This window comes from Caretta caretta, chromosome 7, assembly GCF_965140235.1.
Source record: "Caretta caretta isolate rCarCar2 chromosome 7, rCarCar1.hap1, whole genome shotgun sequence".
Lineage (NCBI taxonomy): Eukaryota > Metazoa > Chordata > Testudines > Cheloniidae > Caretta > Caretta caretta.
Genome location: NC_134212.1, coordinates 61,385,878 through 61,408,202, shown reverse-complemented (window position 1 = coordinate 61,408,202; position 22,325 = coordinate 61,385,878). Strand labels below are relative to the sequence as shown.

Genomic DNA, 22,325 nt, shown 5'->3' with positions numbered 1-22,325 from the left:
TTGTGCAATGTCTGTAACCTCGTCTGTAAAATGGGGGAATATTAGCTTGCCTCACAGGGTAGGAGGTATGAGGCCTCGTTCAGTATTGAGGGTTGTGAAGTGTGTAGGACTAGGCAGTGAAAGAGTTAAGTTTTGGGTTGTTTTTTTAAAAAGCTAAACTTTTTAATAATTGACAAAACTGCCCATTTTGTTTTTACTAACCTTGTTTTTAAAAATGGCTGATGATGAAAGTTTTAAAATAAATTCAATCTGAGGCAGAGAGCAAGGATGAAAGTTTGTCAAGATAGTTAGACTTGAACTTGTGCTCTCTTGGCTCCAAGGCCAGTGCGCACCCTCCTAAGCTAAAAGATATTTTCATGTGGTAGATGGGCAGGCATTTCCCTAGGCTACAACGCATTTTGAAGTGACTGGCTGGCAGCTCACCAATGCAATTAGAATACTTAGAAAATTAAGGAGCAAGAGAAGAACAAGGTCTACTACATGTGTTGTAGTGGGTGATTTTCAGAGGCCAAATATCTATGGGTGTCCGTGGGGTAAAGCATCTCCCAGGATGACCCACCTGCCAAATTTCAGGTTCCTTCTCCAAGCCAGGGAGGAGCTAGAGTTGTTTAAAAAGTTTAATATTCTTTAATAATTGACAGAACTGCCCATTTTTTTCACTAATCTTGTTCTTTAAAATGGCTGATTTTTCTTTTGAAAGTTTTAATATAAATTCAGTCTGAGGCAGACAGCAAGATTGAAAAGTTTGTCAAGACCGTTAAAGCTGGATAAAGGTGAAGTACGTACTATCAGAGATTGAAGTGTCAGAAGAGGTGCTAGGGCAAGTTGGTAATTTTAAAGAGCAGTAAGCTACCAAAGCCCAGATGGTACATCCAAGAGTTCTGAAGAAGCTTGAGTATGAAATGACTGAGCTGCTAACAATGGCAGGTGCTTGTGCATGTTAGGATATAGAAGGAATGGGATGGAGAATAATGCAGAGAATGTTGTAATGCCATTATATAAATAAATCTGGATATTGTGTGCAGCACCTGGTCACTTCATCGTAAACAAAGATGGTAGAAATAGCGGGAGCTCAGAGAAGGCCAGCAAGAATGCTTAAGGGCCTGGAAAATCTCTCATTTGAAAAGATTGGGATTGTTACCTTGGAAAGCAGATGAATAAGAAGGGATGTGATAAAAGTGCATAAAATAATGAATGGTCTAGAGAAAGTAAATTGGGAACTTTTGTTCTCCCTGCCTCCTAACATAAGACCAAAGGGACATTAAATGAAACATGGAAAAAAAAGGAAATATTTTTCCACACAGTGCATAATTAGACAGGGGAACTTGCTGCCACAGGATATTGTTGAGGCTAAGAAATTAAGATGGAAAAAAGGATTGAACATATTTGAATATTTGGAGCTGCCATAACTAATTCTTACAAAAAAGGAATTGCAGCAGAGATAAAGCCTCAGATTTAAGCTACTCTCTCTAATGATCAGGGATGAGACCACCTTCACAGGGGGAAGATTATGCCTCATATGTCTACTTTGGGGTTCTTGCACCTTCCACTAAAGCAGCTAATGCTGGCCACTGTCATACCCAGGGTACTGGGCTAGATGGGCCACAGGTGTGATTCCATCTGGAAATTCCTGTATTCTTAAAGTTTGTCAAAATTATAAACAACTAAAAACAGGTCTATAATGTAAGATGTTGAGCAATCTTATCTCTCAGTGCCACAGTGCACTCAGCCGTGTTTGTGTAAAACTGAAAATCTCTGAATCTAATAAAGCCTCAAATCTCTGGCCTACATATGTGCAAGATGGCCAAGTTTAATTGCAGGAGAAACTTACACTTTTTGCATTTCCTGACTCTGGAGTGCTTCGTATTGTATTAAATGAAAGGATTTCTTGATTTTTCTTTTTTAAAGAAAAATAATCCAGATCATGTTGATCAAGGAGTTCACAAATTCAGCCAGCAGAGCCCATGATATCATAAACAGGAGTTTTTCATTGTTGGGGCTATGCTTAATCACTTTCTGACTCAGAAGTTCTCTTTCCTACAGGCACCCACCCTTGACAGACCTAACTTAGTCCCCTCCCGCCTGCCAAATGATGCTGGTCAGTTCTTTGCTATGAAACATTTTCATTTGCAGTGCTCGTAAGACCCTGTTATTGTGGAGCCCTTACATGGGAAATCCTTAAAAAGAACAGAAAAATTAGCACATGTGGAATTGCCAAATGTAACAATGTATAACTCAAACTAATGAACTGACTTTCTTCAAACTTGTCTTTGTCTTTTAAGTCTCAGTGAGATCTGCAAAGCAAGCCAAGTCAGAAGTTTGCAGTAAGAGCCATGCTTGAGTTATCTGAGCACAGAAATTCAGCTTGGAATATACAAGATCAGTGTTTAGTGTTCATACTTGTGTGATTCAATAATGGCTTAGCTCATTTTGCTAAAGTTTTCCCTCCAAATATTACCTTTGAACTGAGAGAAAAGCATGGGAGATCCTAGCCCCAAAGGAATGTGTGTTTGAGAAAGTTATGTGGGTTGGAAAATAGAATTTAGAACTTTCCCTTTTCTGTAGTGGATGGTACTGGTTCTCTGTGTGACAAATACAGCTTTAGTTGGTGGGATTTTTCTGTTATGAATCATATTAAAAAGTGAAGGGATCGAGGGGGAAGGACTTGCCCAGCAAGGAAAACAGAAGCATGGCAGAGCAGGTTTGCTACTTCACAGCTTTTGGGAAAGCCTGCAGGCTGTACTTCTGGTGCCTTCCCTTAAGGGCTCTTAGGGAGCTACTCAAATGCTAATGAATTAAGACTCTCAGCCCACTGTGAGACAAGAAAGTATTAGAGGGAACACAAATTACTCAAGGTCATGTCATGAGCCATAGCAGAATTGGGAATAGAGTTCACATTATTTCACTCCTAGTGTTGGGCTTTAGCCATAACACCACCCTAATGTAGTCAGCAGTGTGTCTTGTCTGGTGTGGTGTAACTTAAGTTGTGACAGTAATCTTTTTGCAGTGGCATGGTATCTATTGAGCTCAGTTCAGCCTTGCTGCTTGTTGCAAATGGTCTTGCGTATGGGCCTGTTTGGAGTCACTAAATGTGTGCAACTTGTGCAGACAGAATTCTCTACTTTCAACAGATATTCTGTCCTAGTCTGTCTCCCATCTGTATCTTTTTTTTTCCTAGTGCTAACAGTTGCATGGCCATTCCAAGGGCATTTTCCTTTTCTTATTCACATCTCTGGCTAAACACAGTGAGGCATCAGAGGGAAAAATGAAAATGCACTGGGGTCATCCTGGAGCTCACTTTGATTCACGCAGAAGGAGTGAAATGCCAGATATTAAGCTGGGATTTACTGCCATCCGCAGTCCTCCAAGACAGCATGGAAAAGCAGTGTGTCCTGGGTAAAAAGTCAACTCTACAGATCTCCAGCAAACTCCACTAAGAAGGATTGTTGGACTCTGAATTGGGGCTGCTGTGAATATCTGTCCATGTAACTCACAAAGCTTTTTTTTTTTATAGTGGTGGGGTTATGATCTACATTGACCGAATAGAAGTTGTGAATATGTTAGCACCATATGCAGGTATTTACTCTTTTCTGTTTCATCAAGCAATATTGTACCTGACCATGTATGTCTGTTGGTGCAATGGAATAGTCTCCCTAGGGAAGAGGAGGAAGTCCCACTATGTGGGACATCTAAAACTGGACTGGTCAAAGCACTTGTAAAAAGGTTGTAGTGAACACTCCTGGGTGAGAGGGTGGGATACACGTGGCCTCCCTTCTGTGGTATGGATTTTGCCTTTTGACTAGGCTGTTTTATCTAGTTCTACCTGAGATTCACTAATCTGTGCTGAAGACTTGCATCTGCTCCCACCCCATGCTCAGACAGGGAAAGCCTTGTTTTCAGAACACTTCAGCACTGAATACACTCCTCATGTACTGAGCCGTTTGAAAATCTGGCAACTTATTTATCTGCCAGTGGGAGCTGGGCTTTTTTGGAAAACTGGCTCCAATTGTGGGTGTCAACCACTTGGAAATGTGGCCCATAGAGTCCAAATCCAGCTCAATTCCTAGATAGTCCTTCTTGTGAATGCCCTAGACTACTTGGAAGGTGCCCTGGTTAAAAATAATTGAGCCCAGAAGAGAAAAGCACTGATGCCAAGCTGTCAACAGGGTGTTCAGCACTCGAGTGCTGTCTCATCCTGCTGTTTCTGCTTCTCTCATGTGTCACTCTGTTTGGGCTGAGCTTCTCTGGATCCACCTGAGGCACATGATTGAGGCGTCATTGCCTTAGTACCCTGGTGACTCGAACACAGTACCCACCTACTAGACTTGTCCCATTCTAGAGCACTTACAAAAGTGACCCTGCAATGAGCATCTCCAACTGTTTGATCTTTTTAAAGCCTTTCTTCAAGTAGCCTAGCATCCAGCAAAGGCCAGGAAACCATGAAGAAGGATGGCTTTGTGCTTAAGGCCCTGGATTTGGGGCCAGGAGAACCAGGTTCTCTTTTGGTGCTAACACAGGCTTCCTGTGTGACTTTGTGCCAAGTCCCTGCCTCCCTTTGGCCTCTGTAGGCCACCAATAGCATGGGTAGAATGAGGCTGCCCTATCTTGCAGGGTGGCTGGGAGATGCCATGGTTAATGTTTATAAGGTGCTGGAGAAGTGCAGAGAGCTTCATAGAGTGTAGCTCTGTGCAGGTCTTGCCTTGAAATATGGGGGTCTTGCAGAAGATGGGCAGTCATGTAGGCACAGTGGTGCTCTAACCTTATTGCTTGCATTTATTTGCTATGTCGACTATTAACATTACTGTAACGGACTTTATAAGTGAACAGACAAAATGGTGCCTGTTTTTGAGAGACTGCAGAGCTAGTGAAGTTACTGCATGTGTTGTTAAATAGGGATGTGAACAGCTGAGGGGACTTTCCTTTCTTGGGAGCAGCATCCTCTTTATCTCCTGTTTTATAAACTAGTTACTCTTGGCTTGGGCCTCACTCTCAGGCTGACAGCTGTGTTTGTAGCCTTTGTCCCTCAGGGGAGTGCATTAAACCTGAGCATTGCAGGAATTGCCTACCTGATTTTTCCAGATAGCAGGACAAAAATGGGCATTGCTCACATCAGGTTGCTCCAGACAATTAGAATAGGGGCAAAAGTAGAAAAGCAAAATCTGAATATCTTTACTACATCAGAGCAGCCATCCTACAGCAGCTATAGCATAGGCTGGCAATACCACTTCCATTCTCCTTATCCTGATGCTGTTATGGCTCCCCTCACCAGAGAATCTGATTCTAACCCCATGTTTCCACACTCCCCTAGACTGGAATTTTCCAGGCACGGGTTGTCCGAAGGTGAATGAGCAGGTGCAAACAAACTGTAAAGAGATTGACTGCCTCTTGATCTTAAAATCATTTGGACTTCGAAATGGCAAGCTTGGTTTGCAAAGAGCCCACATTCAGAAGAACTTAGTTTGCTTAGTTTGGGGGGCAAAAACTGCAGAACCAAGCAAATGCAATAAGCTCAGCTACTCAAAAGCTGGTAAAGTTTACAAGTTTTTGAGCAAGGTGGAGTAGCTTGTGAAGGCAGCAGGCTTGGCCTAAGGCTTCTGTTGCTCCACCGGGTCACCAGTTGTGGAACAGGAAAGTGAAATCCCTGCCGCTGCAGCATGTGGAACAGCCTCTGGCTTTTTTCCCTTCAAAGCAGGGAAACATAACGCTGGGAACTAGCGTTACTGCAGCATTGAGAAAGAAACACCTGCTCAGGTGTCGGGGAGTCACAGCATCTACTAGGCCTGTATTCTGTATTCAGCACTGTCTGTTCCTGTATATGGCTCATAGCAGACTTCCCTGTTTTGTTTGTTGCAGACCATAAAGCAGGGCTGTGCAATATTCTTATTTGTGCATAATTATCCTACTCTTCTAGGTTTAGTTTGGACAATCTAGAATTGAGGGGATCTTACCTTGTGAGAGTGCTAGGGCTGTTAGAATGGCCATGTAGACTGAAAAGCATTGTTGTGTTGCCCGGTGGTAACTCTCTTTCCTCAGTGTTCGATGTTGTGAAGAACTACACTGCAGACTACGATAAGACCCTGATCTTCAATAAAATTCACCATGAGCTGAATCAGTTCTGCAGTGCCCATACCCTCCAGGAAGTGTACATTGAGCTGTTTGGTAAGTATGTGGGGACCAGGGAGTATACAACAAATGAAAGTGTAATTCAGTAGCCAGCTATGCCTCTGCCCACAATTGTCTCCATTCACAAGTGTCCGTCAGGAAGCCAGGGTTGTGCTGAGATCACCAACAAGAACAGCCTCCTTGAGAAGGCACAGTTCACTACAATTATTCTAAGTCCTTATCAATGCAGGTTGTTTCATTGTTCATGTGATGTCATATTGTGGGTTTATGGGGATAACAGTAGCTGTTAGCCCAGAACTGAACTTTGGATATAAGATCAAACAAAGCCTGTGTAAGTGGTCATAACCTGTCACCACTGCAACAAAAGGAGGCTCCTGGAAACAGAAGTTTGGAATGTCACACATTGCTCAGACCCTTGCACCATTGCTAAATGAGTCTTCATCACCACCTTGGAATCCTCCTTTGATTTCTGTGTGGAAGAAATGGAAGGGAGTTCTTTTCAGTCCCTTTGCCTCTTGTCATAAATATAAAGGGAAGGGTAACCACCTTTCTGTATACAGTGCTATAAAATCCCTCCTGGCCAGAGGCAACATCCTGTTACCTGTAAAGGATTAAGAAGCTCAGCTAACCTGACTGGCACCTGACCCAAAGGACCAATAAGGGAACAAGATACTTTCAAATCTTGTGGGGTGGGGCGGGGGGGGAAGGCTTTTGTTTTGTGCTTTTTGTTTACATGTTTGATCTCTCTTGGGACTGAGAGAGGCCAGACAGAAATCCATCTTCTCCAACCCATCCTAATGCAAGTCTCCAATATTGCAACCAGTATAGGTAAGCCAGGCAAGGCGGATTAGTTCATCTTTTGTTTTATGTGAATTTTCCCTGTGTTAAGAGGGAGGTTTATTCCTGTTTTCTGAAACTTTAAGGTTTTGCCCAGAGGGGGATCCTCTGTATTTTGAATCTGAATACCTTGTAAAGTATTTTCCATCCTGACTTTACAGAGGTGATTCTTTTACCTTTTCTTTAATTAAAATTCTTCTTTTAAGATCCTGATTGCTTTTTCATTGTTCTTAAGATCCAAGGGTTTGGGTCTGTGTTCACCTGTACAAATTGGTAAGAATTATTGTCAAGCCTTCCCCAGGAAAGTGGTGTTGGGCTTGGGGGGATATTTTGGGGGAAGACGTCTCCAAGTGGTCTCTTTCCCTGTTCTTTGTTTAAAACGCTTGGTGGTGGCAGCATACTGTTCAAGGCCAAGGCGAAGTGTGTACCTTGGGGAAGTTTTTAACCTAAGCTGGTAAGAATAAGCTTGGGGGTCTTGCATGCGGGTCTCCACATCTGTACCCTAGAGTTCAGAGTGGGGAAGGAACCCTGACACCAGCTATCTGAGCTTCTTAACCCTTTACAGGCAAAGGAGGGATTTTATGCTGCCCTTAGCTGTATGTTTGACACCCCCTCTTATTGGTCTCCTTTTCAAAGTAACAGTCCCAGTCCCAGTCTTTGCAATCTTTCTTCATACAAGAGTCTTTTTCTGGGCCCTTGATCACTCTTGCACTCATCTGTGAAACCCCTCTAGTTCTGTAGCATCTTCTTGGAGATGAGGGGTGACCAGTGCTATACAGTGTCCGCACGAGGCCACACCATTGATTTATATAATATTCTCTATTATTCACCATCCCGCTAATATTTCCTCCTCCCTTGCCCCACATATTCAGAGTGGGGAAGGAACCCTGACACCTCTCCTCTGCTCCTGACTCCCAAATGAGATCCTTTGTCGTCGTGTCTCCTCCCCCGCCCCCCCTTCTTGTCACAAGTGGCATGTGTTGGTGTGTCATGTCTTGGCTTGACACCCAACTTCTAGATGCATGTTACCCATCCTCTACTAGTACCCCAATCAGGGCAGAGTTTACGAAGCAGCATCTGGGGGATGGTTGATTTTGGAAGAGCAGGGCAAAGGGGGTTCCTGGCATGGGAAAACCGGTTGGATTAGGACTTGAGTCTGAATGTAAATTGCTGTGTACAGCACAGATATGGTAAGGCTGGGTGGGCTCAATAAATATCCATGGTAGAGAGAATCTTCCTAATGCTATTTGCAGATTATCTTTAACCTTTTGGAAATTGGCTAATTCCAAAGGAGGAGTGTCCTGGGGAATGATTGATTTCCAAGCGCAGATGGGGATGGGCATCGTTCATCCACAAAGGCTTCCCTTTGCCTCTGTACTGATGTGCATGGGCCCCCGTTATCAGATCAGGCAGTAAAGCTGTAACAAGCCGGGGAGAAGGAGTGTTGTAGAGTGCTCCAAAGATGGCCAGGCTTTGGCTCAATCTTACTTCCCTGGTAGCTTGATCCACAGCATGGCATCCTTGACAAAGACTTTATTTCCAGCTCCAGTGCTTCATCCTAGACCTCATTAACTGCACTCTTCCCAAAAAGCATAGCTGTATTGGAGGGGTGGTGGATGGAGAAGTAGATTGTGCTGTAGGTGGGTCCTGATCTCTCCAGGGCCTTGCAGATTTAAGGACAAAGCATCAAACTGGCATTGGAGTCAGTGTGGCAAGGGATGGTGGAGGGCAGGCTTGTGCCCTAAGTTCCACATGGTATTTCCTGCTGTGGCATTGAATAGAACAGTTGTTGTGTTGCGTCTCCCATCAGCACTGGCTGCAGTGAGTTTGCTAGTGGGGGAGCCAGCCTGGAAGCAACCAGCCTTAACCAGTGTCAAGGTCTCCTCCTGGAGAGATGAGGGGGAACAGGGTTTCCAGTGAGCTGTCGACGGATGCAGGCATTTCTTACTGTGTCCTTTAAAACTCCATGCTGAATGTCCCAGAGAACAGCAGGTGAGAGGGACATTCAGCATCAAACTAAACATAGAGGTTATCTCCCAAAAGCATACATATAGAGCTCCCACTGCCACAGCAGCTGGTGTCCGTATGGTGCAGCAGGCCAGGCATTGGGCTGGCAATAGTATGCCCATGATCCCAAGTTCACACACAGCACTGTGGAATCAGGAGGCGGGCAGCATATTGCAGGGTTTTGCAAAGTTCTTTATCCTTATTTTGTACTGTCTGGATGGACCTCCCTGCTGAGCGCTGTATTGACACTAATCACTACATGCACGTTAGCCAGGGAGAATGCTAAATTTTACAGTGCAGGCTGCAGTGTTGCTGAATCTCTCTTGTTCCTTGAACACAGATCAGATTGATGAGAACCTGAAGCTGGCCCTGCAAAAAGAGCTGAATGTCATGGCGCCAGGTCTCACCATCCAGGTAGGCTCTTTCCTAACGGGAAACTCTTCTATATTTCACTCCCATAAAGATTACAGTTGAAAAGGGATGGAAATGGTTTCCTGCCTCCATGTTTCATATGGCTTTCAATTAAGTACTGGGCACATGCCAATTTGTCTGCTCTCTGCGAGGAACATCTTCTTGTTCCCCATGCCAACTGCCACCACTTCTGTGCACCCTTCAATGTGATTACATGTATTGCATTGAAGTGTGCAGCCGCATCTAGCAGAAAAATGTTGTAATTCCACGGTCAGCTTCCCCAGCATGCTTCTGCATAGAAGCATTCTGTCTCAGCCGATTTGCAAAGATCTGGCCATTCTAGCCACCTCAGCTTTTCGCAAAACCCATTTAGGACTTAGATGTTGCCCTTTTTTCCATGGAAAACTTGTCATTATGGTCAGAAAAGAGAGACTATGTGAAAGAGAGAGAAGTGGTCCCTTCTTTCTGCACAGATCTGCATGTATTAGTTACATCTGCAAACATATTAGTGACAAAAATAAGTTTTTACTATTTCTGTCATCCCTGCAGAGCCAACCCAGCTCTGAGAGTGTGAGCGGGAGTCTGTCCCAGCCTACTCATCAGCACACTTGTTAAAGGTAACTTGAACAGGAGAAAATTGGGCTTGTTCCTCTTCTGTGTCATGTGTACAGAGGGAGGTTGTTTCCAAAAGACTTTTTTCTGCTTGCATTTTACATTAGAAATCAGGTTCCATCTAGGCTGTGAGACTCTTTGTGATGGCTGAAGAACCTGTGAGCAGTCACTTGAGAGGCCCCCATTCTGGTACCCCATCACAAGAATTAAACAAGTGAAAGCTGAGTCAGCGGGAAGGGTCAGACTCCTTCTACTTTGCTTGTTTTTGTTACCAAATTTAACTTGCTCAATTAATATTTTGAGTGGAGGGAGCCTATATTAAAAAATCTATGGCCTCAGTCCTTCCATCGGGTGTGAAGAGCTCACAAAAAACATCCTTCCACCTCACAGCTTGTCTTTGCAATTGCACAGTCCCTGTAGACAGTGACAGATTGTGGTAAGCATCATGTCACAATCAACTTTGGAAGAGCCCTGAGGCCTTGCCTTTCCTAACCACCTAAGCCATCCAGATTTAACAGGCCTGATATTTTTAAGGTAAAAAACAAGCGGGGAAAAACCTTCTTTAAGTTTAAAAACCAGCTCTTTTTCAAACCCTCTGTATCCATCAAAAAGAGCAAAAAAGGGCACAAGCACAGTTTTAAAAGTTCTTTGCAGGTCACCATTAACTGAATTTAAATTGCAGAACTAAATCCTGTCCTCAGACATGTGCTATCCTATTGAAGACAACTGAGGATAGCTCTCAGCCTGCCAGATCTTTGTCACTTGTTAGGAATTGGAAGGCAGCCAGCTTGACTGAGCCCAAACTGAGTTTGCAGGAAGCCACATTGTTTAACTTGTAAACTAAGCACACTTCATCTTGAGTCCTGCCTGGCATTTTCAGTCCCGTCTCAGAATAGCATTGCATTTTGAAGTCTCTGGTATAATGTTCCTTACTGTGCAACTTGCCCAGCATTCTGTATCCTGTGTCACTGAAGCCATGTGCTCACTTGGCTAAGGTTGCATCAGGATTTTTAATAGAGCCCTTTATGTACAATGGCTTGTAGCTTTCTAGGCTGAAATTACATGTGCTAGGCAGGGGAGCGAGCTCTCTGTTTTGATGGCCACTCCGCCTTACACTGTGGTTCACCATGAGGCCCCATTCCAGCTTCATGCCTAGGATGGTCTGTCCTATCTCAATGCATTTCCCTCCCTATATTCTTCCCCAGGCCTCATTCCCATCCAAGGGCAACTCTGTATCCATACAGATGTAAAGAGGGTGTTCTGTTATCTGGAAAAGACCAAATCCTTTAGAAAATGCAGTAGGTTATTTGTTGCATATAAGGAGAGATGCCATGGAGGAACACATTGTTGAACAGACTCTTGCACTGGGTTAGGAGATGACTAGAACATTCATACATCTTAGCTAGGGAACTAGTACCCCCTGGTTTCAATACCCACTTCATGAGAGCCACCACAGCAGCAGCGATCTGCCTTAGGCAAGTTTCCCTGCTGGAGACTTGCACAGCAGCAACTTGGAGTTCGGTGCACACTTTCATCAGATGCTAGTCTCAGATTTAGCACCATGCTCCAGTGCCAAGTCTGGGAGAGCTGTGCTGTCATCCATATTTAGCTAAGGATCTGGTGGAGCTCTGCTTGCTAATCGCCCACAAGAGGAATGCACAGAGGCCCTTAAAGGAGAGAAACATTACTTTCTAGTAACTGTTCTTGGAGAGCTGCCTGTGTACAATCACACTGTCCTGCTCTTTTGGGTTTTTCTGAAGGATAAAAGTTACACATGTGAATGTTGCCGACTCCCTTCCAGTTGGCTTTGTTGGGGAGGGGAGTTCTGAAGAGGGAATGCAATGAGGAGACCAGGATGGCGTGGCAGACCAGAGTATGGAGGAAGTTGTATGTATGAGGGCAGCTCAAAAAGAGGCAGCGAAACAGGGAGACAGTGGAGAGGTTCAAAGGGGGTGACCTTTTCAGAGTGACCTCATCGGTGGAGATGTTCTATTCTCAGTGACAACTTCTTGTAGGACAGGAACAGAGAAGCTGAATGGAACCACCAACCTGTAAGTCACTTTCTTAACCTCACATAGTGATGTCCAATGTCTAAGTTCTGCTGGTATGAGATTTAGAGCTTTCTCTACTAGATGGCACTGCCTGGATCAGGTTATTTTAGCAGAATAAGTTGCGTTTCTTGCAGGTGGTTTCCCAGCTGTGCAGTTCTAATTGTAGAGTCTGTTTTTAAATGCCCTTTGGCTTCTTTTTCAGGCTGTGCGTGTTACAAAGCCCAAAATCCCAGAAGCCATCCGAAGAAACTTCGAACTAATGTGAGTACTTGCGCAGCAGATCCCATTGTTTAGCAGGTTCATGCTGCTCACACCAACTAGGGTGTGTAATAGTTCCAGAATGTCCTATCAGGGGGAGTGGTGGGCCCCTTCACAGCCACTGCAGTTGGTGCCCAGGACCCCATAGAGGGGTCCACGCTTCTTATTCCTCATTGTATGTTAGTGGAGAAATTCCATGGAATTGACTAGAGGAGGAGGCGGCTCTTCCTCTTACCATCTTCTGTTGCTAGAATTCAACTCCTGCTGGGAGCGAGCAGAGACACTCACGGAAGGATCTCCTTCCCTATCCATGAGTAGCAGAACTCATCTCAGCAAAGCTCTAATGGTTTCATATGTATTGAATTAGACAGGGCTCTTCTGTAAGGTCACTATCTCACTGCAGTAGTGTGCTGAACGCTGTATCTATTGAGCATGCTTTGTGAGTGTCCCTTCCCTGGTGGAAGGAAAGGCCGAATTGGCCACTGGCTCGGATGTAAATGGAGATTGTCAAGGACTCAAGTGCAGCAAAGTGGGGCTCTTCTCTCACCCTTCTCTCCTGTTCTTCTGAGGAGATAGATTCCCCCTCCCCAATTTCACGTGGAGATGAAATTTGAACTGGCTTTTTTGCCTTCCTGTGTCACAGGGATCCTCAGTATCCTCAGAGAGCAGCAAGCTTGTGGTGAGGGCAGTCTGGGGCTCTGAATCAATGAATGAGATGATAGCTTGCCTGAATGTTTAGTGTAAACACCTTTAGAGGAGTCCCAATAGTCAGCCCTGGAACTTGATCTTCCCCTGGGTCCATCTCTGCCCCCTTCTTAAAACTCCAGGGCCCATCCTGTGAATCCTGTGTTCTAACCACCATCCTTTGAAGCAGAGGACTGCTTGGCCTCCCCTTAAGAGAAGCTCCTTAATTGGCCACAGATCTCTTGTCCTCTAGGCTCATCAGGTTTTCTGTGTCACTCCCCCGAACTCCAGTAAGAGCGTTGTATGGAGGTCCCTCAGACAGCCAGAGTAGCCGTCTGTGCCCTGTGGATGCAGCTTAGCTCACGGGTAGACACCTTATGTGCATCTGCAAGAGATGTTTGGGGTCAGGAGAAGTTCAGTGCATGGTGAAGTTCCTGAGTCTAAATCCTATTTTAATATTCTGGCTCAGCTGCTTTGTTCTTAACCAGTCTGTTTGTGCCCTTCTCAGATCTCTAGCATTTTGAACTTCTCTTCCCTTTCATGTGCCTCTGCAAATAATGAAAGCTCTTCCATTTCCTTCGCTCGTGTTAGCAGGAATATACTCGGTGCTTGGGCCGGTTGTTAATTACATCTACCACAGCTAGCAGAGAGCACCAGAATGCAAAGGACAGACATTGTAGGTCCTCGCACAGGGTAGCATGCTGTCTTTTGGATAGAATAGTGGAGTGGAGAGTTGAAGCAGGTTACCTTGGAAGGGAGCTAACTGGCTTTGGCTCCGCTTGGTCACGTGGATATGATGCTGATTTGCCCGGGTTCACATCTGGAACCAGGAATAGAGAGTACCCTCTGCTGAAGGGGTGTTGTTGCCTTGTTGTCAGGACACGGTTTAGTCTTGGGGTTGTTAGGGAGCCTTGGCTGTTTGGCTTCCCAGATGACAATGGTGGCACAGATGCAAGCATCTTTTCCAGGGTAACTGACCCTTCTGGCCCAGAGGCTCTGTCACTGCAGTGTGCTCTATCTTGGAGCTGTCCCGGAAAAGCAGTGGGGTGCTCTAGCTAATGCAGAATGCAGTAGCTTGTCTTTTGAGTGGAGTACTTGTTTGTGTAAGCTCTGTGCCTTGTCCCAGGTACTGGCTGCCTGTTTCTAGGTGCAGGTCTTTGATCCATAAAGCTTGCAGTGGTCTAGGATACACTTCCTAGCAACCCCACCCATAAGTCATGTCAATTACAAGCCACCCTTGCCGTTTGGTTCAGGATGGGCAGCAAGACTTTCTCATGCAGGATACGGTGTCGGACTCTTCTGGCTGAAGCCCTAGATCATTGCAGGTGCAGAGGGCAGGTATTTCTGCACTCCACCCCTTTCATGAATTTAGTGCTTCCATGTAACGAGGCTCCCATGTGCAAAGGACCATTCAGGGCCATCTTTAAAACAGTAACTCCTCCTTCTAAGCTTGTACTGGGCAGAGCCTCAGGGAGGGCTCGGTTAACCTCCCCTTTGCTCAAGCAGTCAGCTGGCTTCCAGTTATGTCTCGTGGAGTAAATCCCGCTAACTGGATTCTGAGTTAAATGATATTAAGAGATTTACACATTGGACTCCAAGGGCAGCCTGTGGTGACACAGCAACCACCAGTTAAGTGCAGCACGAAAAAACCCAGGAGCAAAAGCAAAATCCCAAATAGACAAGCGAGCTGCTCCTATTCTACAGTCAATTTACTGGAGTTTTTAACAAGTAAACCTTCAGTTCACCCTATATTCACCAAGCATGCTTGTCTGTGTGCTGTCTCTGATTGTTCTGTACCTGCCACTCCGTGTCTCTCCCACCTGCACTCAACTGCTCTCTTTTGGGATGGTGACATTGCTGGCTGTGTTTGTTCTAAATCTACACCCTGAAAGCTCACTTGCAAACTCTTTTGTGGTGCAGGGAGGCTGAAAAGACCAAACTGCTCGTAGTAGCACAGAAGCAAAAGGTTGTGGAGAAGGAGGCGGAGACTGAGAGGAAGAAGGCTCTCATAGGTATGTTGAAGAGTCATTGACACACAAGTATGCCAAGGACTAGTATCTTCAGATTTCATCTGAACATGGACAGAACATCCCAGCCAAGCCCTTTGGACAGTCTGCTGTCCCTAGCCAAGCAGGAACAGGCTAGGTCGCTAGTCAGGTGGGAGACATTCAGGATAAATCGTGCAGCTGATGATTCAGTAGATGAGGCTCCTCCCTCTGAATCAGCACTGACTCCCTCACTGGGGACAGCAGATCTCTGAGCACCTCATCACAAGGCCGCATTGCACCCTGCAGCAGTTGGTGGCTACCAGTTTTTGTGGTGATGCTGCTTCTGACCATTCAGTGATGCAGTGGGGCCTGTAATTGCCCAGTGGGCACATGGTGCAGAAGCACATTATGCTATGAAGCTGTGTGTTTTAACTTCGGCAGTTTTATTCTCTCTTGTCATGTCAACAGTTTGTGTTGTGCTGACCCCAGTCCCCCATGTGGTGTTAGGGATGCTGTGCTGATGGAGGGGCCGTCTTTCAGAGGGGTTTTAAAGCCTACTCCTGGGGGTCATGGCCCTTTTGGAAAGGAATGGAGAGCAGCCCCAGTGGTCCTGTCCAACTCTAGTTCAGGGAGCACATGCCACTTCCATGAATGATTCCCCCTTGTAAAGTGCTACATTGTGGTGCAGGATAGGGGCTTAGAAGCTCACTAGAGTTCTCAACATCCCTCCCTTGGAAGCTGCTTAGAACTTTAGAGATGTTCCTTTTGAAGAGAAATTCTTAGTAGTTTGGCTTCTACCCAAGATGTGTGCATCACATCACTAAACGGTTTGTTTTCAGTACATTGTAAGGGCATTCAGGATGGAGCTGCATACTGCACTGGGGACACTTGTAAGCCAGATCAGTCCTGTGGACTGGAATCACAAGCTGTCCTGGTGAAAGTGGCTGAGCTCTGCAGGCTGATTGTCTCCACACCAAGGAAGTTTGTAGGGCATAATTTACTGGTAGCACCACCTGTGTGAAAGGTGGCTGAGTTACTGCAGTGCTAGAACCCATCACTGTTGTGTTTCCTGATCGTGCCACCCAGCTGTAACTGTTAATTTTTGAAGCACCTTGAGGGGATGGAAGAAGTGAGCTGTAGGGATAGCCTGGTACTGAGCCTCTTATCAGCAATAATATCCAGTGCAGTCCATTCAAAACTATTGTCCACATGCTGTGGCCATAGGTGCTTGAGCGAGCATTGTCTGAGCTGCAGTTTGTAATTGCAGAAGCTGAGAAGGCGGCTGAGGTGGCCAAGATTCATTATCGACAGAAGGTTATGGAGAAGGAAACAGAGAAGAGAATTTCTGAGATTGAAGGTAACTGGAGCTTGAGTAGTGACATTTCTCCTCTCTTCTTTCTCTCTTCGCTCCCCCTCCCCCTGCCCCGCTAGCTGTTAGCACAAGGTCTCCCAGAGGCACCCTCCCCGCACCTCCAGTAACTATGGGTGGAGGAGAAACCCGGGGATCCATGGTGCTATCACAATGCAAATAATAAACCTCACACAACTGTAGCTCTTAACTGAGGGTAAATTCTCCCTGAGTGTTTTCCACCAGGTCTTCAGTGCCTGCACATGTGTGTTGCTCAGCCTGGCTGTGACCAGGCATAGCCAGTGATCTCCTTACATCACAGTCCCAGAGGGCTTGTAGTAATGTTGCTATTTCAGTTCTAATGCTCTTTTCTATTTGACTTTCTCTTGCTGTTAGATGCTGTTTTGCTAGCAAGAGAGAGAACAAAAGCTGATGCAGAATATTACACGGCTCAGAAAATGGCTGACTCTAACAAGGTATGGGGAGTGCTTTTGGAACAAAGTGACCCAAAGCGTAGACTTGCTTAGTCTCTTCACTCCGCTGAGGAAGGGGAGGGCTCCAAATGGCAAGTGATATGGGAATGTTTAATTTATCTGATATCAATCCAGTTTTCTGGCGCAGGGATTTAAATGTCGACCACAAACCCCTGTTGCTGGGTGAGAGAGGACCTGTGGGGATAAATCCAGTGATGTCTGCATGAGAATGTTGCCTCTTATGGGATGTGCTCTCTCACTCTGTATAGCTGAAACTCACGCCAGCGTATCTGGAGCTGAAGAAGTATCAGGCCATTGCTGCCAACAGCAAGCTGTATTTTGGTAACAGCATCCCCAGCATGTTTTTGGATTCCTGCACCTTCAAACACGTGGCTATGAGGACCGTGCCAGAAGCCAGCCTCCTTTCAAAGGAGGATCCTGCACTCTCTGGGGGAAGCCACCTCAAAAAACCAGAGAGCACAGGCTGATGCAAGAGGTGGAAAAGCTTCAGCAAGCTCTGGAGGAAGCGGCTGCGTCGTGCAGACCAGTGTCCTCCCTGGTGTGCTACAGGGGCGCTGTCTGCTCTCTGCCATGCCCCAGTGGGGCGGACGCAGCACACGCAGCCTCTTTCTACACAGATGTGACAATTGGATTGATTTCTTTAAGCAACAACTGTGTTGAGGGCTCTTCCTTTCCCTTTTCTCACTCCCTGTTTGAGCTGGTGCTTCCGAATGAGGGACAATCCTGTACTTAAACCTGCCTATACTGGAATATTAAAGGACAGAAGCCAGGGAGCCTTCTGCAGGAGGTGCAGTTGTTTAGAAGGCCTGTGTTCTGCATTACCTTTGTGGAAGGAGGTTTGGCCTAGGGGCCCTCGAGGGCGCTGGGTGAGTGGGATGGAAAGCGTGGTCGTTTTGCTGCCCACGCCCTGAGGCTGGACTGACTCGTTAACCTCCCTCATGCTGCTCTGAGGCCTGTCGCTCATCTAGATGTAAACTTAATTTCTTCTTGTAAAATGCTACCGACTTTCATCTGCGTCGTGCCTCACTGTGCACACCTGCTCAGCTCCCTAGATGCCAGAGGTCCTGCTCGGATGGGCTTGGTGGCAAGTAGATTTTTTTTTTTAAATAGGAACCATATAGTTCTAATCCTTTCTGTAGATAGCAACACTAACTGCTTTGAACTTGGCACTAGTCTATAATGGTAATGCTGTGCTACCTGGGCTGCCTGTCTCCTTAGCTGCCCTACGTGCAATGAAGATCGTGTTCTGCTCTTCGGTGCTGTATGGCTCTGTCTCCTCCCCTCCAAAGATGCGGACTGAGGAGCAGGCAGCATATGGTGCCAGGTACTGAGGGCAAGGGGCAGACTTGTGAAACCTGCCCTGACCACAGATGCCTCTGCCAGGCCCCCCCCAGCCTCCTTTCAGTTAGCTTTGCCTCCTTGCCCTGGGAGGGCTGCTGCCTCTCTGCATCTGGCAGACAAAGGGAGGAGAGCAAGTGCAGATGGAGGACGTAGGAATCGGTGCTCCCAGGTCTGGGTCAAAGTCGTCTCCCTTCCCCCGCCCGCCATGCCATGCATGAGGGACTCAGTTGGCTGTCTTGCTGCCCACCTCTCCAGTGCTGGGGTGGCCCAGTGTTCGTTCTGCCTCCAAGCAGGGAATGGGCTCAACCTGCTGCTTCAGCTCAGTCTTGCTCCACCACTTCTGCAGCTCTGCCCCAGGGTGTCGGGATCAGGCTGCTGAGCTTCTGCGGTGGGAGGTCTGCAGAAGCAGCTCCCGATTGGAGTCATTTTATGTGGGGGTATTCTGTTTTTGAATGAAGTATTGTCGCTTCCCCAGAGAGCAGGTGCTCAGTGTGAACAGCTCCCATTGCCCAACCCATTGCCTGTTAGCATTTTTGACCATCCGTAATGTCCTCAACTGAGTGGTGCTGCTGCTTGGGATGCTTCCCTGCTCGTGGCACAGGAAGGAAGCCCCCCTCTGCTGTCTGTCCCTTGACCCACTATCCTAGGGTGGGGGGAATTCCTACAGGAGCTGTGTTTGGTGTAGTCTCCTCCCCTCCTCTAAGGGTAGGGCCACTGTTCAGGTGGTATTTCACATACTGTTGTGTAGATGCTCCCTTTTAAGTCCTGGGGTGGGGTTTAGATCACTGGGATTGGTTCCAGAATGTCTTGCCTCCCATCTGGCCCTGACCCCCACTCTGCTAAGGTGGGAAAAGAGCAGCCTCATCCACCAGAATTGGAGTCTATGTGCTCGTCCCACCCTCCGGCTCCACGGGCTGCACTAGCCCACTCAGCCCTGTGGGTGCTTCTTGGAAACGCTGAGCACCTGCATTTTGCCCTGCAGTTGATGTTGCAGGGAGTGTGGAGCTGGGGCTGGACTGGGGGCTTGTCTGGGGAATGTGCTCTGTATTTTTTCCTGAATGCTAATAATTTACCTTGTTCTCTGAAGTATTCAGTTCAAGGTTTAAAAACCTGAACCTGCCTTAGCACCTGCTGATGCGCTCACTCAGGAGGCCAGGGCTCTCACCAGGACTGGCCCACACACACTGATTTTTGTGCCGATTTAACTATTTTACTCAGGGGGTTCCCTGGTTGAAATAGTTAAATGAGTGTGAGCCCTCGAGTGCGTGCTGTTACACTGCTGTGAAGGTTCCTCTTCCTCTGCAGGACTAGCAATACAGCCCCAACCTCTTTTGTCCGGGTATAATTGTGGCCATGCTCAGGCAGCTGGTCTACTCTGTCTTACTGTCAGTGGGCTACAATTTGTGTGTGGACCGGGCCTGAGGCTTGCAGCTTTGCTTCTGCCATTTCTGTTCCTCGTGTCTGTAGATCTCATGTGCCCAAATGGCTGTTCTCTCCTAAGCATTGCTCCTGTGCTGCCCTTCCTTGGGGAGTCCTTGTGCTGCCTCGCTCCCCTGGGGAACAGAATGCCCCCTTTCTACTTTGCAGCATGAGCCCTGTGGTTCTTACTGGAGCTATTGTTCTCAACCCACTGCCCTTTCTGCAGCATTTCTGCCTTTACTGTGTTCAGCCAGAGTGCAGCGTATCTCTTGGAGGAGGTGTCCCAGCATGAATACAGTGTGCTTTACAGACCTGTTGCTCTGCATCCACTTTGCTGTTGGCTGTTTGGGGTGCACATTTAGTTGCTGCAGCCAGAGTATTCTCTTGTCCAGATACTTTCAAGCTAGTGCCCATAGGAAGGGAAGGCCCTGTGACTCCCTGTGCATTGGGCTGTCAGCATTTGTTTGCCAGTCTCTTAGAGCCCCACTAAGGTGGGAACCAAGGAACGATTAGGCACCTGAGGATTAAAATGCCATACAGCCTCCTGGAGCCAGGCAGCAGCAGAGATGGCACTTCTTGATTGGGAGTTTGTGCACTCCTGCAGCTTCTGGGGTGAGGACAGACGAACCTTACCAAAGTGCCATTGCCTCCTTGCCCCACTGTGATAAGGTGGGAGAAGAGCAGGCTCATCCACCAGAACTGGAGTCTACATGCTCATGGCTCCATGCTGAGCTGAATGGCACAGTCCTACTGACAGCCCCCTGGCGGTTCCACCATCTTGTGGAGAGAAGCCAGGCATTGCCAAGCAGCCTGTGGCCCCATGGACTTATCAGAGTTTGAAGTAGCAGCCTCTGAATCTGCATCCTGGCCAGGGAGAACTCACCTGCTCTGTGGTTGAAGGTCTGCTAGGTGAGATGGGCCTGAGCCCTCTGCTGTAATGACCAGCAGCCACAGCACACTGGGTGGCTCTGGCTCTTTGCTCTGCCAAGACTGCTGGCTAGCAGGAAGTTAGACTGGTTGACATCTGTGCCTCTGTCCCCAGGGAATTAGTCTCTGTGCCTCCCATTTCCCCATGCTGTTAAGCACCAAGCTATTAGCTGATGTGTGTCAGTCCTCCAGCCATATGCCAAGTACCTGCTTTCAAGGTCTCTGTGCTCTAGTCCAAGTTCTGAGCTGTCCAGTTGCCTGGCTGTGGGCTACACCAGTCTGCATTCCTGGGAGGGCCTGCACTACAGCAGGAGAGCATGGTCACAAGTACAAACTATGACTGAAAAAGCATCTGCTCCAGCTGTTTGAAAGTCTGCTATAAGCAGGGTTCTGTGCCCACTAGTGGTCTCACTGACTGAGGATGAGTGGGAGCTTAGTGTCTAAGGGATGCCTGATGGGTCGGGGATGGGGACAAGCCCTGTACTCTCTCGGGTGCCTGGGTGTACAAGACCTATGTATTGCTGTAAGAGCAGACCACTCCTCCAGCTCCAGGAGGCAGGCAACAGCGCACAAAACTGCAATGGCTGGCTCTACAGCCAGTGGGTGATGCTAGATTCAGGGTGCATACAGAAAACAGCTCCTTCTCTGCAAGAGGGGAGGTGCTCCTTGGGCAGTAATGATCCTCCCAAACTTCTGTTCACTTGTGGCCTCAGTCTGCTGCCAAGGAGGGTGCTGCAGGCTGGACTTGGCCTGTACAGCTTGGTGTTAGATGTGCTCTTTATCTGGCTTGGAATATATATGTCAGATGCTCACTCTCCCTTGCTTGGTGTGATTTGCTTTTTGTACATTTCTCTTTAAGGAATGCTTGAGGATGTTCCTAAGGGTTCACAGTCCTTTGGCAATATTTGATCAGTGCTTCCTGCACTAGACAGAAGTCGCCTGTTTTCCTAACCAACATTTTAGGGTCCACATTCTGATCACTTTTACCTACTCTAAAATACTGTCCATGACATGCTGGTCATAAGTGAGACAGTTGGTTTGATCAGTGTTGGTCACTTGTGCATTAGTTTGAATTCTCACAAGGCTCATGGTCTGGAATTTACCTGTTTGAAAATGAATTTAGAAGTGTCCAAGTTTTGAGATAGCAAACAACTTTCCCTCCATGAGCTGCTGGATTGTGTCTGAGGGTGGGGGGGGCCTTGGGGCCTGGACAAGTTTCTATGGAATTTACTTTTTTAAAAATTCATTTATATGGCAAAATGTTAAATTTTTTGGATAAGAATAAAATTATTTTGATACCATGTATTCGGTGGCTACCTTGCCCTCATCCTGCCTGCGTTGGGACTAGGCTGCCTCTTACTAGGTCTCCATCAGATTCATGTGAAGGCAGGCAACTGTAGTCTCACCCTCTGCAAACTCAGGGGAGGACCCAGCCCAGTATAAACAGATCAACCACCTCCATTTCCTGTCCTGTCTAGGTTTCCCTACTGGAAATACTCCAAGTGTCTTGGAGGGTACACAGAACCTGTATAGCCTAACACCTACCTTCAGCCCCTGCTCTCCTGCTGCAGCTAGAGGCTGTTGTGGGGGCTCTGCTGTTTAGGGCTCTAAAGCAAGATCTGCTCATGGTTGGGGGCTGAGGTTCTCAGAGGGAAAGATTTCCCAAGCCCAGGGCTTCTGCAGACCTAGCACTCACCACTGGTGGGATCCAGGAGGGTGGAGCAGTGATGGCCAGATGGAGAATCATTACCTGCCATGCAGTCACATGCATCCATCCTCCCACAGCTCCAGGGTAATGTGCCCTGTACATGCACCAGGGCAAGGA

The 22,325-nt window shown here is 47.0% G+C and overlaps 1 protein-coding gene across 1 annotated transcript in view; it reads left to right on the top strand.

The window, feature by feature from the left end:
* LOC125640185 (erlin-1-like) overlaps positions 1-21,805 on the top strand; it is a 58,271-nt gene extending 36,466 nt beyond the window's left edge. Inside the window, 9 exon segments of the mRNA XM_048858429.2 lie at positions 3,515-3,576; positions 6,034-6,159; positions 9,308-9,381; positions 12,244-12,302; positions 14,904-14,995; positions 16,239-16,328; positions 16,716-16,795; positions 17,062-17,199; positions 17,201-21,805. Coding sequence (XP_048714386.1) covers positions 3,515-3,576; positions 6,034-6,159; positions 9,308-9,381; positions 12,244-12,302; positions 14,904-14,995; positions 16,239-16,328; positions 16,716-16,795; positions 17,062-17,199; positions 17,201-17,473 — 994 coding nt within the window. The 3' untranslated portion in view covers positions 17,474-21,805.
* The last annotated feature ends 520 nt before the right edge of the window (positions 21,806-22,325 follow it).